This window comes from Cebidichthys violaceus, unplaced genomic scaffold (assembly GCF_023349555.1).
Source record: "Cebidichthys violaceus isolate CVI_PGR_0920_01 unplaced genomic scaffold, fCebVio1.0.p SCAF_6, whole genome shotgun sequence".
Lineage (NCBI taxonomy): Eukaryota > Metazoa > Chordata > Actinopteri > Perciformes > Stichaeidae > Cebidichthys > Cebidichthys violaceus.
Window position 1 is genome coordinate 17,506,026 of NW_027176816.1, and position 17,813 is coordinate 17,523,838.

At 45.8% G+C, this 17,813-nt stretch overlaps 2 protein-coding genes across 5 annotated transcripts in view; both read right to left on the reverse strand.

Annotated features, from left to right (window-relative positions):
- lamb2 (laminin, beta 2 (laminin S)) overlaps window positions 1–6,970 on the reverse strand; it is a 44,030-nt gene extending 37,060 nt beyond the window's left edge. For both annotated transcript variants that reach the window (XM_068732557.1, XM_068732556.1), the window contains exons 1-2: window positions 6,901–6,970; window positions 6,424–6,491 (exon numbers count right to left, since the gene is read on the reverse strand). In XM_068732557.1, the coding sequence (XP_068588658.1) occupies window positions 6,424–6,454 (31 nt within the window). In that variant the 5' untranslated portion in view covers window positions 6,455–6,491; window positions 6,901–6,970. The remainder of the gene's footprint in view (window positions 1–6,423; window positions 6,492–6,900) is intronic.
- A 1,619-nt stretch (window positions 6,971–8,589) lies between these two features.
- Window positions 8,590–17,813, reverse strand: part of lamb2l (laminin, beta 2-like) — a 49,737-nt gene continuing 40,513 nt past the window's right edge. For all 3 annotated transcript variants that reach the window (XM_068732859.1, XM_068732860.1, XM_068732858.1), the window contains exons 21-35: window positions 17,265–17,496; window positions 17,012–17,175; window positions 16,580–16,792; window positions 14,653–14,867; window positions 14,453–14,549; window positions 13,900–14,272; window positions 13,608–13,792; window positions 12,833–13,080; window positions 12,106–12,321; window positions 11,869–12,013; window positions 11,505–11,712; window positions 11,121–11,262; window positions 10,807–10,983; window positions 10,494–10,659; window positions 8,590–9,375 (exon numbers count right to left, since the gene is read on the reverse strand). In XM_068732859.1, the coding sequence (XP_068588960.1) occupies window positions 9,239–9,375; window positions 10,494–10,659; window positions 10,807–10,983; window positions 11,121–11,262; window positions 11,505–11,712; window positions 11,869–12,013; window positions 12,106–12,321; window positions 12,833–13,080; window positions 13,608–13,792; window positions 13,900–14,272; window positions 14,453–14,549; window positions 14,653–14,867; window positions 16,580–16,792; window positions 17,012–17,175; window positions 17,265–17,496 (2,918 nt within the window). In that variant the 3' untranslated portion in view covers window positions 8,590–9,238. The remainder of the gene's footprint in view (window positions 9,376–10,493; window positions 10,660–10,806; window positions 10,984–11,120; window positions 11,263–11,504; window positions 11,713–11,868; window positions 12,014–12,105; window positions 12,322–12,832; window positions 13,081–13,607; window positions 13,793–13,899; window positions 14,273–14,452; window positions 14,550–14,652; window positions 14,868–16,579; window positions 16,793–17,011; window positions 17,176–17,264; window positions 17,497–17,813) is intronic.

The following is a 17,813-nucleotide window of genomic DNA, read 5'->3' on the forward strand; positions in this document are numbered from 1 at the left end:
TCGGAGAGGAAACGCGGACTATCATCAGCAACAGGTGGACAGCGGAGAGCTGGATGGAAACTCTGCAAACATGCCAAGCACATTCACTGGCCATCGCTCCCACATGTCTGCAGTTACTGATGATTTACTATCGTTCTAATAGAGATCAATGTGATCTGTCTGACCTCTATGCTCACCCTGGGAAAATGCGGGACAGTTGCAAGTTTGAAACCTCAGAAACATGTTTGAAAAAAATGGTGCAACAGTGCAGCCACAGCACACCGAACCTATGAAGTGCAGTGGGACTAAGGTGACTACAATGAACGTATCTGTAAGGTTCTCAGCTACAGGCAACAAAGGGCCTGCCATGCTGCCTGAAGCCTGCTGAAACACATGGCCAGCAGATGTTGAGTGCAGCCCGCCGGTCGACCAACTTGTCTATCAGCCACTCATCCGAAGCGAGCCGGTTGCTGCGGGTTTGGTTAGTGATCGTGTGTGTGTGTTTTGCGCTGGTACTCGGCAGCTGCTCGGGGAGACGAGGAGCGCTGAGCAGAGTGCAGATGTGCTCACCGAAGGTGCTAATCAGAGCCTGTGATGAAGAAAGTCTGGCTCCACTTAGAGGGAAAGCGCAGAGAAAACTTCAGCACACGAGTCATTAGTCGAGGCAAGCAGTTAAGTGTGTTTGCATGTGTGTGTTGTTGACCTGTTGGAGCCTTATGCTAATCTGGCTAATGACTGTGTGCCTGTGTTTTCTCCAACTGTGTGTGCATCTGAGTGCATTTTGTGTCCTTTAGCATTGCTCGTATGTAAACCCATGAGCATAATAACAGAGTCATTTCCTGTGTGAGAGACAGGAGGGTAACCTCGGTGTGGCCAAAGGCAAAGGCCGCATACTCTTGAGTGTAATTTAGAATACACAGGGGAGTGCTGCATGTGTGTTTGTGTGTGAAGTCATTTTTCAGCGTTAGATTTGAACTGATGATGACCTGATGTGAGGAGCCTGGGGAAAAGAGAGTGGGAGAAAACCAATCTGTCAAATAATAATTTAAAATGTCTCTCCATGTTCAGTATCTGCAGAGGCTTAGATACGCTTAACTTCAACCTTAATGTGTACATTTACAACATCTCCCAGTGGTCTGTGGCACTCCGTCAGGGGGTCCGGGAAATAATTTGCTATAAATGATGAAACTGTGCTGTATAGTTAGAAAGTACATATCTGCAGATGGAGACCATTTGTGCCAATAAAACAACCACATTGTGTCCACTACTCCCGCCCACGTTAGCTTTGGTCCAATAGAAAACTCTGATATGCCTGTGACACATCACGTCAATCTGTCATGACATCACTCAGGGTGCAACGAACTGCTGCTGCTGCTGCTTAGCTTGGCTTATTAGCCAGCTAGCAAGCTAGAGAGCACGGAGAAATATTTGAGTCAGTCCACACCGCTCAGCCCAAACCAGCTAAATTGAGAAAATATTATGACAGTTATATCACGTTTGGTGCCTGTCTTCAGGTGCTGCTGAACGAAGCCATGAATCTAGCCAGGCAACAGCGATCCAATTACAAAGCCCCAAAATATCAGGGCACAACTAAGTTATATTAACATGATTCATATTGAAATGAGTTTCTGTTTATCACTTTAAAAACAGGTCTAAAGTATTTAGGTTGAAAAACATTAGAGTTAGTGAATCCATTGACAGGGGTCACTTGATGCTCCTATAGAGCACTGCAGGCATCAGATTTAAAATGCCGACACCACAGACTCATTTTAGGACCGTATTTTAGGAAAAGGTTGCTATTTCGGCAACATATTTATATATTACAATACAGTGATCTTCTATTGCTCTGAAGGAGCTTTGTCAAGTCTGAGCACTTAAAGAGGCTCAATAGAGTGTTTCAGTTGTCTCCATACGGCTCTCAACATGGTAACGACTGAGCCAACGGCTAGCACCGAAAGGTGCTAACAGCGAAAACAGTGCCAAATACGGCAAAAGTGCCGACAGAGCTAACAGTGTTTACCTGAGGGGGAGCCGGAGTGTAGGTGCGACAAAGTTAATCTAAACTTAATGTAATAATACAGTATGTGTAAGTGATTTGTAGTAAATAGTCTCAAACACAGTACTTACTTACTTCCAGTACTACTCTTTTCAGGTAAATGTTACACTACACGTGCAGTTAACGACAACAACATGCAGGCTCTCTGGGAGTTTTCATGTCACTATCACTCAAATACAGGTGACCTGAAACATGAGACAACTGGCCTACGTTTACAAGGCTGTGTGTGTGTGTGTGTGTGTGTGTGTGTGTGTGTGTGTGTGTGTGTGTGTGTGTGTAATTACAGGACTACAGGATGACACCATACACATTGTGGCTAGAGGTCAGGCACTCTTCCATGACAACACATACTTCCCTACCTTCTTCCTTCCTCCCTTTGTCTCTGTCTTCCTTCCTCTCCTCCTGCCTTCCATCCTTCCTTCCTTATTTCTCCTTCCCTCCTGACATTCTGCAGTATTGCACTGTAATTACTGCTATTAGATAATTAGAAGTGTCTCAGAGTGCTTTTTAACAAGCTGCACAACACAGCCTGTTATTAGATTTGGCCTGTGCCCTGTAGCAATAAAAGAATCACAAAAAACATGTCAGAGGTAAAGAGGGTGACGCATGACATGGAGGCATTTCTCTCTGGAACCTAAATGTGTTAAAACATGGAACCACTGTCTTTCAAACAGGAGTCAACTCTGTTCCCGTTTCTTTTTGAATACTTCAAATTGAACATGCATATAAAAAAAGGTGGATGGAAACGCACTCTGAGTGCGCAGTACCAGGACCCGGGAACTGAAGCAGCTAAATGGAACTCAGCCATCATTCTATTTAACATCTACACCCCCCTGCTTTTTCTGCTGTGGTGTGCTCTGTTGCTTTGATTGTTGTAAGGTCTGTTTCATCAGTGGGTACAAAGACATCGTCTATGTAACGTTGGCTAATTAAAGCGAACCTTATCGTTTGTCTTAATAATGCGGTCAATAGATATAACAATGTAGAGACACACAAGTAACACACAATACACCCAAAAGTGAACAGGCTCTCAGCGGTGTTTCCTGGTGGTACACCAACACGCCTGTTCCTCTCCACACTGGAAGCACATGGCCAATACTTTTCAGTGTTCACCACTGTACCAGCCACCCCATTGTTTTCAATGACACCATCTCCATTTCCTATTCCTCCTCTCCATGCCCCTTCATCCTCCCCCTCAAGTCCTCCTCCTCCTCCTCCTCCTCCTCTTCTTTTCATCCTGAAAAGGCCCCGGCATGCCAACGGGACGGGGAAACCTAACTCACCGTCCTTTCATAGAAACAAACCTGTTCCCTCTGCGCTCTCTCACCCCTTCCCCCTGTGCCTAAAGTTTTTCTCTCCCTCTTTTCTCTTTGTCGTGATTCTTTCAGCCCCCCTCCAATATTTCAGCCTCTCTGTCTCTAGTGCCGGTGGTTTGTAGGCTTTACCGCACCATTGTTCTGACATCCGCACATTTCCGGAGGCTGATGCTTACAAAGGCTTCGGGAACACACTCTCTCACTCCCACTGCTGCCTAATGCCAGGCCTCACCTGCCCATACACACACAAACGCACACACACACACACACACACACACACACACACACACACACACACACACACACACACACATCGGAGTAGAACCTTAGTACTTCAACACAAAAACCTCTAAGAAAGGTGAATTACAGAGGATTTACCTCCATCCTCTTTCATGTTAAGTTTCCATTCCTTCCTTGCTTCCTTCCCAAGTGCTTCCATCCTCCCTGCCTTCCTTCCTACTTCCGATATAATGACGAGTTGCTCCCTCCCTCAGTTGAACTTAATAACATCACTTCATGAAAAGTAATTTGCTAGATGACACTAAAAGCAATTCATGAGAAAAAAAGTAGCTTCATTATCATGGTACTTTTGCAGAAAAGCTAAAATAAAAATGATCAGCGACCTTTTCCCTGATTTTTTTTGCTCAAAATTACATTTTCTCAAGAAAACTTCTGCAAATGCGCACACACACACACACACACACACACACACACACACACACACACACACACACACACACACGACCCGCTTCCTACAGGTCCTTATTCCACCCCCAATCCCCTCAAGAAGAAGAATAGAAATAGAAAGTGAAAAGAGAAAGAAGAGAGGAGGCACTGCTGGCTCTTTTGTCCCCTGTGATCAGCCTGAGTCCTTTCACTCTCTCTCAAACACACACACACACACACACACACACACACACACACACACACACACACACACACACCAATTAACCCCGTCTCTGCCCTGGGGGTTTTGGACACGACCCCTGACCTTGGAGCATGTCCTCAGAGGCGTCAGGAGTCTGAATGGACTGCTCCCCGTCTCTATAATGACAGTGTGTGGGGTTTATAGCTACACACACACACACACACACACACACTTGTTCACCTTTCTGCCCTGAAACACACCCTCGTCACTCATTTCCTCCTCTGATTTCTCCTCTAATACGCTCTCAGTCGACCCTCTCTCTCTCTCTCTGTAGCTCCTTTTACTTATTTCCTCTCCAGACACTTGAATCTCTCCACACCGCTCAGAGGTCGTTCTCTCACATCTATGGTATACTGTAAATACTCCTCTTAGAGATGAATGGGCTTCTGAGTTAAATGCTCAGATACAAGATGAAAACCAGATCCAATGACATGGAATTTGTATTTATTGCTCTGCTCAGCCCTGCTTACTTCAAGCAGAGAAAAAACGTAAATAAAGAACGTAAAATCTCCCCATCTAAGGAAGAAAACGTGACAAAAACCCGGAGGAAAAAGCAAGCCACGGTGGCTGTGTGTCCCGAAGAACTAGCGCCGCCGTCGTCGTAAAGAGCAGCACTTGTGCTCACTGATAATGTAACGGAGGGCACACCCCGGGCGCTAACAGCAGGCACTAATAGACTTTAACTGGAGCAATGAGCCCATTGTCTTCAGCCACAGGGAACAAAGCATTGAGAGGCGTTTTATTGAGGGTCGTTACTCAGATAAATCTAGAGCTATCTGATAGTATGGAGCACATGTCCACTTTGCTTGGACTAGTGCAGGTGTTAAGACAGCAATACTGGTGACTTTTGAGAACTTTCTGTGTCATTTTCTGGCTTTAAATGAGATAAAAAAACACCAGTTACTGAGTGTGTTTTGTTTTGTTTAAATTGGTTAATTTGCCAGCATTCCTTTATCCCCGTCACACACACACACACACACACACACACACACACACACACACACACATATACATGCAGGCACTGGACGAGCAGCACGCATCCAGAAGGGTCTCAAACAGTGCCGGAGGAGGTAGGTTGTGGAGTGGGTGTCTTCTATTTGCGGATTCAGCTGGGCTGTTTTAGGAGGGCCATAAACAGAGCGACAACCACCCACAGAGCGAGACCGACAGACAGGGACGACCCCAGAGACCCGGAGGGCACCGTGGGGCCCCAAAAAAGAAACATCAGCTATCTTATCTCTGAGCAGGGTCTCACATCCACCACGTTCAGGCTTCTGTTTTCTAACCACAAGATTTAGATTTTTTTTTTTTTTCCAGCACTGTGTTTAACGGGAGGCTGTTCTGTAGAGAACAAGAGACGTTACAGTGAGGTCTGCTCTGGAAGGCAACGTGACAAACCACCAACCAGGCGCCAGCAGTTGAAAATATGGTCGCCATTTTTAGTCCCCACAGAGTAAACGCACCAATACATGTGCAGCGTTGTATGGTTGAGGTTGTGACTGTCAAGGCAATATGTAAATATCACTAATATCGCAGATATTAATATCTATATGTTTTGGAAGGCACGTTTGCTGCGTTTTGAAGTTTGCTGTCGTTAAAAAAAAGGCCAAGAATTGGCGGCAAATCTCTCACAAAGGTTGCCAGTGGCAACCTGGCAAACATCACTGTAGAACCCTGAAAACAATTGGAAAAAGTTAAATACATGAAACTTTAAGACTTTAAAAAAACAAAACGGTGGTTTTGATTTAAGATTCGCAAAGGTAATAGAGGTGAATAGATGTTTCTGCTCCCCACAATAAGAACGTTACTCTCACAGAACAAAAGTAACCTCTTACCCGGTGTTAGAAATCCTCTTTCTCTTGAAAACAAGTGAGCATTGCTGCCAGTGGGGCTGAGATAATACCCTCCTCAAAGCACTCTCACTGACAGAGGCCCTCTGGAGCAAGTGTGAGCATCTTAAAAACACTAAATAACTCACTGACGTGGATTCAAGTGAAATCACCTGAGTAGTTAAGTTACTAATCAAAGGGAGCCCAGTGACCGGGAGACCGGTCGTCAGCTGAGTGAATCACTTCTGAGGATTCGTTATGATGGAGCAGCCAACACGGACTGACTCTAAAGGGCTCTGTGTACAGTCGACTTACCGCAGACGAGCGTTACCAGTGAGGCTTGCATCTCTGAGCGCTCATCAACCCGCGGGGCCGCCGGCAACCTGCGTAGGCAACAGATAGTGATGAACCAGGGGTACCACACAGAGAGAGGCAGGCGCCGAAATATTGACACGCATATATTATATACATACATATATTTATTTAAAAAACGGACATTGTTTGTCCACTTTAAGTGAAGTTTGGTTTTGACTTTTTCCAACTGGAGGTTCCCAGTGAACGGGTCTGCGCTCGTGAGGTCTCTCTGTCGTTCAGAACTCACTCTCGGTTCATCGACACAGACGTGTTTTTAGTGAGTTCCTCTGTGTTGTTACAGGTTAATAACAACAGAAAACACACTCTCATGTGTGACTCCTTAAAGCAAAAATATTGTCAGCTTTCCTACCTTGTTAATCTATCTGGTTGTCGTTAAACGTCCAACGTTAGCGGGCTAATCACAAAAGCTACACTCACCGTCCTGTTTCAGATGTTAGCTTCTGAGTTGTGTCCGATAACAGGCTCCTCTGTCGGTCCACTTGCTGCGGTGTCGTCGGACGGATGCGAGGCTGAAGCAGTGTTGCGGAGTCCTCAGCTCCTGCGGCTCTCTGCTGGAAACCCCGTGCTGGATTCTCGGAGCGGAGCAGAACAGCGCTGGGGGAGGAGGGGGCGCGAGCTGTACCTCCTAAAGCGCAAACCGCGGATTGTCGTGTGTTCGAGTCCTAGGTGGGCGGATGAAGGATGAGGTGGGCTACAAACCCGGATAACACATATTTAATGGTCCTAAATGTTTTGTTCTTGTGGGACAACCGTTTTTGTTTGCCTGTCCAAACATTTAAGAAAAAAACAAAACAATGAGCCTCTGTTATTTAAGTTACAGCACAATCTGTCTAGATTTGCCCCCATTAAAGACCTCCTGTTGTGTTAAAAGTTATTTAAACAGCACGTCGTTGTCAGAAAATGTAGTGTAGCAGCTCAACTGCTTTTGGGCCGAATGGTTTATTTTCTAGTGGTTTTCTACAAACCACCACTGATTAACTGAGGACACTTTAGAGCGTAAATTGCACCACCGCCAAGGATCAGAGTGAGCTGGTCAATATCTGCAACTGTTGTTTACTTTCTTGAACTATTATTGACCAGTAGAGCAGTGAATTTACACAGTCACAGTATAATCATTAAAAACTACCTTGAAATAGCCAATAAATCTGTTTTATTGACACTTTATAATAAGAACACTGTATTCCATGGCAATATGCACATTTTGTAAAAAAAAACTAAAACTGATTCCTCTACATGTTTTCCGACGAGCCCCCAGTGTCTGGGAGCAGAAAGGAATGCGCGCTCCCTGCTGGACGGATTAGATTCCCTTTGATTGCAACCAATGAGTAGCCCGTGGCCGCGCGCATATCACGGATCAAAACATCAGTCTCATCCAACAGGTCGGTCGGGACGACGTGTCCATTAGGATTGACAGCCATGCAGTGTGGAACAGACGTCAACATTTTGTTACAAGTGCATTTAATCACATCGGTTGTTTCTTTGGGCCCATCAGCCTGATGTGTGCAGGTGCCGTGTGTTTCTGCAGAAACAAAGCCTGCTGTAAATCTCTGTCATATTACACATTCCCCGTGCGGCTCGAGGACAGCCTCTCTTTGTTGGAGCTCAGGATCCAGCGCCAGAACCCAACAGAGAATAGCAGAGCTCCTTTATACTGAGAACAGCAGGGGGGGATGAATGGGAGTAGACATAGAGAGTCTGTACATGCCCCCCACAGGTTAATCAATCAGATGAAGTGGAAACACCTGTGTGGGTTTCTTACGGGCTGTTAATTGGCTGTCACGGCAGGAAATACAGCTGCAACTCATAACGTTAATGATGGCTCTGTTCTGTGCTCGTGAGCTGCCGTAGTGAGCGATCTTGCAACGGGCTCACCTAAATGGAATGCAGTTTTCATCAGCGTCATTGATTACACCTGCGCTGGTCAAAATGTCCGCGTGAAGGGGTTGATGGGCGGGAAACGGAGCTAAAGAAACGGGAGAGCGCGCCGCCTTGCTGAGTGTATGGCGCCCCCTTGTGACAGTGACAGTGAACTGAAACAAACATACTCTTAACAAATAAGTTCAACAATTTAAACTCGTAATATTATCACACAAACAGGACACGTGATGTGGCAACTTCACATTTATTTGTCTCCATCGTTGCACCTCAGAGTTAATTTTGCTAATAAGAATACTCGTGTATGCATTTATATTTATTCAGTCAAAGAGTTTCTTTTGAAATAAAAAAATAATAAACGCTTATTTCATTACAAAAATCAAACTTTCCCAAATGTCTCTTAATAGGAATGTCATATTGTAAATACCATAGAATGTGGTAAAATTACACACAGTCATAAAAGCACTTTTGGTCAAAATAAACACGTTTCTGATAACATATTCTGATATATTCTTTCTGTTTATTATTCATGAAATCAATTATCGTGGACTATGATATGACACAAATACTCTCCTCCACTTGTAATAGCTTAAGGACACAAACGCCACACAGGACAGTGTTGATATTGAGCGGTCAAAGTGTGGTACAGTACATGGACAGAGGAAGGCATTTCTGTGATATAACACTTGACGGGTAATGTGTAAAACTTGACACACCAGTTAAAAAATGGGAGTGCCAGAGCAGCGCTTTATTCTCATGGGCGATGTAGTTTTTCTGTCCCGATTTATTCTCATGGGCGATGTAGTTTTTTCTTCATCAGTCATGCAGCTCTGCTCTGGACTGCAGCAGCAAATGGTAAAACAGGGAGCTGTTCCAATCCTCATACACAGTTGCTGTACTTCTGCACTTGATCCCGGATCTCGTCCCGCACCACTGTGGCATTGTCCTTCAGCTCGTCCAGCTCCATGCGCTGCTTCTGCATCCGCTGCTCGTTACTCTTGAACTTTTTCTCCAATTCTGCAAACACAGAGAGTAAGACAGTGCTCAGCGAGTATCTGTGGGATCATACAAATAATAAGGATTGAGGAAAGCTGAATCCTTATTAAACCATAAACAATATAAAGTGATCCGACACCGCTGCTGAACGCAATATTACCAAAAACGTTTGGTGTACTGGAACTGTGTTGTAATTTACATTTTACAATGTGTGTATTAAGAGTACAATGTAATCAAAGTTTCTCTGTGTTTCTCAGATAATTATAACTTCTATTTCTTCAAATACATTTATATCCTATTACAGTATGTTACAAAGAAGCAAACAACCCTGCAGTGAAGTCAGGGCTGCCTCTGGACATGTTGGTGCTTTGGGGGAGATGTCCACTGAAGCCCCTGAGGGAATTGAGCTTTTTTTTGACATTTTAGGACAGTTCAAATAAAAAAAATAAAATAAAAAATAATATATAAATAAATATATATATATATATAGCTTTTAAACGCACAATATGTAATTTTCTGCCGCTATGAGTTTCTCAATAAAAAAGGCGATTGGTGATCTAAAAATTATATTGTAAAAATGTGACTTAAAACTGGATAAAAAGAAAATTCATCACAGCTTCTGGCAGACAACACAACACCATTTATTTGTGTGTGACTTTAAAAAAAACCATTTCTTGCTTTAAAAACTTTTTTTTTTTTTTTTTTTTTACAAAATTGTTATCAGTTACGTTTAGTGCTATTATATACAAAAAAGAAATACTTTTCTAGGGTTGAAAAGTGTTGGAAACCTTTGCAAATGCACAACTGATAAAAATATAGAACATATGTTAACATAACATCGTTTCTATACATTTTATTATGGAAAAGTAAGTATTCCTTTAATAAAATATCTCAGGCTATGCCAGATAACCACTGAATAACAATAATTCTGTCCTCTTTCCCCGATACATTATTTCATCTATAAATGAGAACCTGACAGATATCACTATACACTATATATAGGCAAACTGTGTCATTACACCACTTTATATGGAAATGATTTCCTCACAGGCAATCCATGCTAAATTGTAAACAATGGCCCCGGTGTACTGAACGTGGTCCGCCTCATGAAGAGACACAGAGCGGCTTCATGTACTCACTCCTGAGTTGCTCTATTCCTTTACTGGCTTTGCTGAAGAGGTCTTCTGCCTCCTTCTTGATGTCCTTGGCTTTCTGGTTGATCTTGTTCAGACCTCCAGACTCCCCACCAAGAGAGTCCACCTTCATCTGCAGCTCCCGGTACCGCTCCTCTGTGTCGTTGAGGCTCTGGGAGAGACGACACAATAGTTAGTTGCCATAAAGAAATGATTGGTGCCGTCCACGACATTTGACTCCTTTCATGTTTTTGGTAAAAAAACGTGTCTTGTTTTTTTTTTCCTCAACAAAAGCACAACTTTCTGCCCACTTCCTCACCTGCTCCAGTGAGGATGCTAGTTGTGTGGCGTTGTTAGCCAGCGCTTTGGCGTCCTTTGCCATCTGTCTGTTCTGCTCCGTCTTGTTCCTGAGAGCCTCCACCTCCATGGAGAGGTTGTTTAAACGCATCATGACATCCTTCTGCTTATCCTCCAGCTGCGTCAGCCTCTCATCCACCTAGAAATGTGCGGAGGGAGGAGGGGAATGGAAAGATATGGGAGAAATAAGACAAGCCAGCACTTCAAATAAAGAGCCTGAAACCCAAACGGGTGAGTAGGGAGAGTGTGAACAAGTCATGGAACACACAGCCGTACCTCGACCGTAGCGTTCCTGGTTCTGTTCAGGTTGTCGCGGGCCTCCTCCAGGGCCGCTCTTGCTTTCTCTATGGCCTGCTGAGACACGTCCAGCGCCTGCTTGGTGTTATTGGCTGCGTCTTTCACTCCCTCCGCTCGGCTCCTGCGCAATCCCACCAGAAATGAGACAGACAGTCCTCAGTAATGAGTGTGTGTTGTAATCGATGAAGGACGTAAGATTGAACTTAACTAAAAGGAACTTATGTAGCATTTCTACACAGACACAAAGTCACTACTTTAACAATACTTTCAGCAAACAAAACAAGCAATCTTGAATCAGGATGGTTTGTGGGAGATGTGGCCTTAATTAAGAAATACAAAATAAATAGCAGTAGCTTTACTCACTTGGCTTCTTTAGCTTTGTCGAGCAGCTCCTTGGCTTGGCTGATGTGCTTCGCGGTTTGGTTGACAATCCCCTCTACGTTGGTGAGGTTGGAAAGGCTGTCCCTTATCCGCATGACCATTTTGTCCAGAGTGGTCGTGTTGACCGGCAGGGTGATCGCCAACACCTGCAGAGCCACCTTCTCTATGCTCTCTGGATCTGCTCCCTCCTCTGGACGGCGAAAAGGGAGGAAGGAGAGAAAACAACACATTACACCCAGAAAATCATTTTTGCCACAGCAAAAACTCCAGCTGCAGTTGAACTTAAGACGGAAGCAAACATTCACGTAATTCAAAGCGAATATCACCAGTTACACCATCAACATACCCGTGAGGAAGTCTCTGATCTTCTTGATGAAATCTTTGAGCTTCTTGTTATTGTTTTCAAAGTAGTCCTTCTTCTTCTGCGCTTTCTCCAGCGTGTTCATCGCCTGGTTCTTCACATCCTGTGTCAGAGAGGCTATGTCCTCGAGCTGGAGACGGGGGAAATGGAGATGTCAACAGAGAAGCTTTACACTTTATCGTCTCCGGTCACGTCAGATAACTTCTCTTCAATAAAAATGACCTTTCTCGCCACTCCCTGCAGCTCCACGTTGGCAGCGTTCAGACCGTCGGTGGCGTTCCTGGCGAGACTCAGTGCCCTGACAGAAGTGCTCACTGTCCCGTTGCATCCCTCTCCCCCGCACACGGGATTGCCCAGATCGTCACGGCAACCGGCGCCGCCGCACCGGCTGTCCGGGCAACTGCCGTTGACACTGGCATTGCTGTGACCGCCACATACCTGGAGCGAGAGACGGTGCATTGTCATTGACAGGAAATGGTTCAGGTCAATGGAATAAGAAAATACACTCAAAATAACAAAAGATTCTGTGTCAGCTACTAAAAGTACTTTTATAAGAAATTAAATATAAGACATAAAGACTAAAAAAGATATATACTTATCTTTTCCATTGCAAACGGGGACTATAACAATTCATGTATATTGTAGTTCTAGCTGGTACTGATTCATTATTTATGTAATAAAAAAAATGCTATATAAACCATATCATAGGTGATAAAGTCTGTTGTCTATATATACGTATAGATATATATCTATACGTATATATATATATATGAATCAACAATAGATAGCCTAAATAACTCCTTTTCCAATGTACTCAACAACTAATACATTGATCTATTCCTAGAAGACTTCCTTCTTAAAAATAATCTGAACACACAATACTTTGTTAATTAGATTATCCACCTGAAGATAAACACGGAGACTCAAGTAAAGCCCCAGCAGGTCCTACCTTGTGGCTGAGGTGATGGACCTTCTTGTCCAGGTCGTGGGCTTTCTGCTGCAGCTCGTTTAATGATTTGTTCTGAGCAGCCAGGTGACGGAGGAAGTTGTCTTTAGTGGCGTCCAGCAGGTCCTCAGTGATGCCGCGGGTTTTTTTGGACTGTTCCACAGGACTGAGAGGACCCGACACTGAGGCGTTGCATTTCTCCTCCGCCTTCACTGACTCCTGATAGTACTTCTTCACTTTCTCAAACTGATCTGTGAGGAAGCAGGCACAGGTGTAGTTTTATGTATAATATCAGAATCTCTTTCACAATATTCTGTTCTGTAAAGTTGCAGGTATCTGTATGACTTTTTGTCTTCATTTTTTGTTGGAGTCATGATGTTTTCACGGAAGACCCGAGAGGCAAGTGAAGAAAAAAAAATGTTGGTCTGATCTAAATAGTTTTCTCTTGTGTGTTTATGACTTAAGAACAGGTAAAACAAAAAAGGTTAATCTTTCTAATTTAGTTACATTAAAAAAAAAGGTAAAAATACACCTTTTGTTCTTGTTGTCAAGATCATGTTTGTTGTTGTAATACTTGATTTGGATGAACTTAGGTGAAAAAAAGTTTCACCATCATCTTTCTTCCTTTTTAGATCAGACTTAGAAAATCACCCACATGTCCTTTTCTCACTGGCCTCTCGGGGCTTCCATAGCTTTGTATCACATTAGCTTTAGCTGAGTTTGTATACTGCCACGTGAAGTTTTTTTGAAGCTTCACTCTCTTGATGGAGTTTGATACCTGCAAACCCTGAGGTGAGGTAGTCATCCAGCAGATGCTGTTTGTGAGCCACAGTTGTGTTGAAGTCCCTCAGCTCTCTCTCTAGGTCGCTCAGAGTGCGTCTCAGTGCCTTTTCTTCTTCTGCGGTTGTATTTAGCTCTCGGGTGACGCCCATCAGACGCCCGTCGGTCAGGGCGATCTCAGCCCTGGAACACACACAGAGCAGGATTTTAATATCCAAGCAGTTGGTGGCAGGAGACAAATCATCCTGACCAACCTCAACGAACATCCAACCACTACGTGACATCATCACCTGAGGTCATCGATGCTCTGTCCAATCAGCTGGTGGATCCTGTCGCTGTCCTCCGCGCTGATCAGGTCCTGCACTTCCTTCAGCTTCCTCTCCAGATCTCTGATGCGCTTGTCCCCGACTACCGGCGTGACCCCGCTCTCCAGGATCTTCTGTGCGGTGTACTGGATGTGTTCCAGGTCCCGTTTAATCTGGCACACCGCATCGTCCCACAGCTGGAAGCACGGGTGACACTGGACACACTTGGGGAAGTCGCCAGTGAAGCCGCGAGCGCATTCGTCGCAGCGTTTGCCCGCTGCGCCCTCCCTGCACTCGCACGCCCCCGTTAACCGGTCGCACTGGGCCATCTCCGAGCCCAGCGGATGGCAGTTACACTCTGAGTGGGAGGACGGGGGAGAAGAAAGGGATTGAATTTTGCTGTGTTTGGGCAAAATTACACTGATTGACTGCATCATTTCTAATGTAAAAAGAGAACTCACTCATGGCTGTCCCATAAAGTAGTACAGTGAGCCCACAAGTGGTATTTATTCACTAGTGTTGTCACAAGATGAGTTACCTTGACACTGCACCTGCGGGTCTCCCCAGTGGAACTGCTCACACTCAGTGCACTGTTTACCTCCGAAGCCTGTATGACAGTGGCACTGTCCTGTGAACTGTGGAACACAGATTGACAACAATTGAAAGACAGATCAGAATACAGTTTTGTTTTTTGCGTTATCCATTTCCGGGCTTTCGGAGGACTTCGCGCTCCCTCACCATGTTGCAGTGACTCCCCAGGGCGTGCTGCGGGTCGCAGCCGCAGGGCTCACAGCCTCGCTCCTGACCGTAGTTCCAGTGGTTCGGAGCGCACTGGTCACAGTTATGGCCGGCCACGTTTTCCCTGCAAGTGCAGGCTCCGGTCTGCCGGTCACAGTGACACTGTCCATCACTGCAAGCGGACTGGACGGTGCCGGCAGTCACACAGGTGCAGCCTGAGGAGAGAGACAGATGTTCATTGCCCAGACAGAGAGAACACAGTTCATCACCAGTTTCTCACTTTTTAGTTTGTTTTGATCTGAGGCTGCCTGTTTCAAAAATAAGGGCCAATCAGCTCTTTGATCGGGCGGCAGCCACACGTTTCCCATCATGCCCTGGGTCTTGCATTCGGTGGAGAGCAGCTGCAGCGCCTGGCTCTAAAAACTGCGGCCGCCTCGATCTTGTGAGGCTATCGTTGACCACGTGTGCATGACGTCTGACGGAGTGATCCATTGTGCGCAGGACTGGCTCATCTCAAACGAGCCTACTCACTCATTCCCCTCACCTGGTCTTCTCCATTCTCTCATTAGTCCCTCAGTATTTATATCAGTCCACTTGCTCTTGGTCCCTGCCAGATTGTCTTTGTGTGTTACTGCCAAGCTCTCCAGCGTATTTGTAGTTTCTAAATCGGATCTGTCCTTACCCCAAGTGAAGGAGTTCAAGTACCTCGGGGTCTTGTTCGGAGTGAGGGAACAATGGAACGTGAGATTGGCCGGAGAATCGCACCGTTGTGACGAAAAGAGAGCTGAGCCGCAAGGCAAAGCTCTCTATCTACCGGGCAATCTTCGTTCCTACCCTCACCTATGGTCATGTGAACTGGATCATGACCGAAAGAATTAGATCGTGGGTACAAGCGGCCGAAATGGGTTTCCTCAGGAGGGTGGCTGGCATCTCCCTTAGAGATAGGGTGAGAAGTTCGGTCATCCGTGAGGGACTCGGAGTAGAGCCGCTGCTTCTTTGCGTTGAAAGGAGCCATTTGAGGTGGTTTGGACATCTGGTAAGGATGCCACCTGGACGCCTCCCTAGGGAGGTGTTCCAGGCACGACCAGCTGGGAGGAGACCCCGAGGGAGGCCCAGGACCAGGTGGAGGGACTATATCTCCAAACTGGCCTGGGAGCGCCTCGGGATCCCCCAGTCAGAGCTGGCTGATGTGGCCCGGGAAAGGGAAGTTTGGGGTCCCCTGCTGGAGCTGTTGCCCCCTGCGACCCGATCCCGGATAAGCGGTTGAAGATGAGATGAGATGAAATCGGATCTGCCCGTTTGGGCCCTGCTTGCCCGTTTGGTCCTTGGATTTTCTGCCTGCTCCTTTTGGATTTCTTTGTCTGAGTGACTGATCTCCCGTTTTTGAACCTGAACATGAAGTAAACTGAACAATCCTTGTATCTCTGTCTCTTTGTGTGCTTTAGGGTTCCAGTTTGCATGTACTAATGACCATTACACAGTAAGGTTCTACTCTGTGTGTATACAGTATGTTACATATGTTCCACGGCACTGTTTGTAGATACAAATAATGAAATATAATTCTTGTCTTTAAACATACTGGGAGCACGGGAGCAAAGCAATGTACAAGTGTGGAGCAACAACAAGTATTATTAAGTATTATTAGCTTAAATGTATGTTATATTTGGGATATTTTCATCACATTACCTTGCCGTCAGACAGCCCTTTCCAACTGGGATCTGGGAACTTTAGGTGTCTGAAATATGTTTAGCTGCTGCCCCGGTCCACAGCAATACGTTGCTTTGCTCCTGTGTTGACACTCCTGTCTGTTCTTCCACATACACTGACTATCGATGAGTACCTCTGAAACCCTACAGCCCCTTCACCATCCACAATTACAAGAAACCACAGTAAGCATGATAATAACATTTGAGATAATATCACTCACGTCTGCAGTCGTGGGCCAAAGCGTTGCCATAGTAACCGTGTTGACAGTGGGCACAGGACGGACCGTCGGTGTGGTACTGGCACTTGAGGCATTGGCCGGTCCTGGGGTCACATGACTCGGGGTCCTGGGTGTCGATGTTGCCGTTGCACTTGCACGGGAGGCACTGCCCACCGTTGCCATAGTAACTAGGGGCACACTGGTCACAGCGGGGCCCTAGTGGAGAAAAGGGAGAATATGGCACAACGGTTAGTGTCAAGACTGCTTTTCACTGATGTGAGACCAGTAGGTATTGAATATTTCATGGTAGAATCAGCCACAGTTTCCATGATTTCGTGCACTATCGATCAGACATGGCCAGCTGACCTGCAGAGGAGTGAAAAGCGATCAACAAATATAAGACAAAGTGTACGTCACTGCAGTGTGGCAGCTTACCAGTGTAGCCTTGTTTGCAGTTGCAGATGATCTGGTTGGAGGTGTGGTCAGCTTGACAGGAGTCCCCGTTAAAGTGGTCTGAGCCGGGGTTACCAGGGCAGGGGCAGGGTCGACAGTGCTCCCCTGAGCCAAGCACCGGGTTTCCGAAGAACCCATCCACACAGCTGTTATGAATACGAGAGGCGTTTACCGTCAGTCTGGTAACCAGTGAGGGGTGGAGTAAAGTCAAGTCTGACACGGAGCGACTCCTTACCGTTCACAGAGGTGTCCCGCTGTGAAGTCCCTGCAGTCTCTGCACTCCCCGGTGCGGGGGTCACAGATGTCCGCGTGGCCGTTACACTGGCAGGGGCTGCAGCTGGGGAAGCCCCACTGGCCCGGTTGGCAGTCTGAGCACTGACGCCCAGTGGCTCCCGGCCTGCACTGGCACTGGCCTGACACTGGGTCACACTGGTGGCTCGATGAGCCCTCTGAGTGGCAGTCACAGGCTGGACGGGACGAGGCATTAAAGGGATTAAAGGGATAGTCAGTGTTTTTTCTATTGCTGGGAACAATCAGGAACAGAGAATAGACTGAACTAGGTAAGTGACTAGTGTTCCTCTTGGTGAGGGACATGTGTTCAAGGTTGTTTTCAACATTAGCACATCAGCACACAGAACTACAAAGTAGCATGTCGCTTTCATTCATCCCATGTTACCTTAAATTCTTGAAGAAAACTTTGTTTTTCTCGCATGCCTCCACAGTAAACAGAGACAACTCTTGATGAACTGAAGTAAATGGCGGCAGCCAACAACTGCAAAACTGT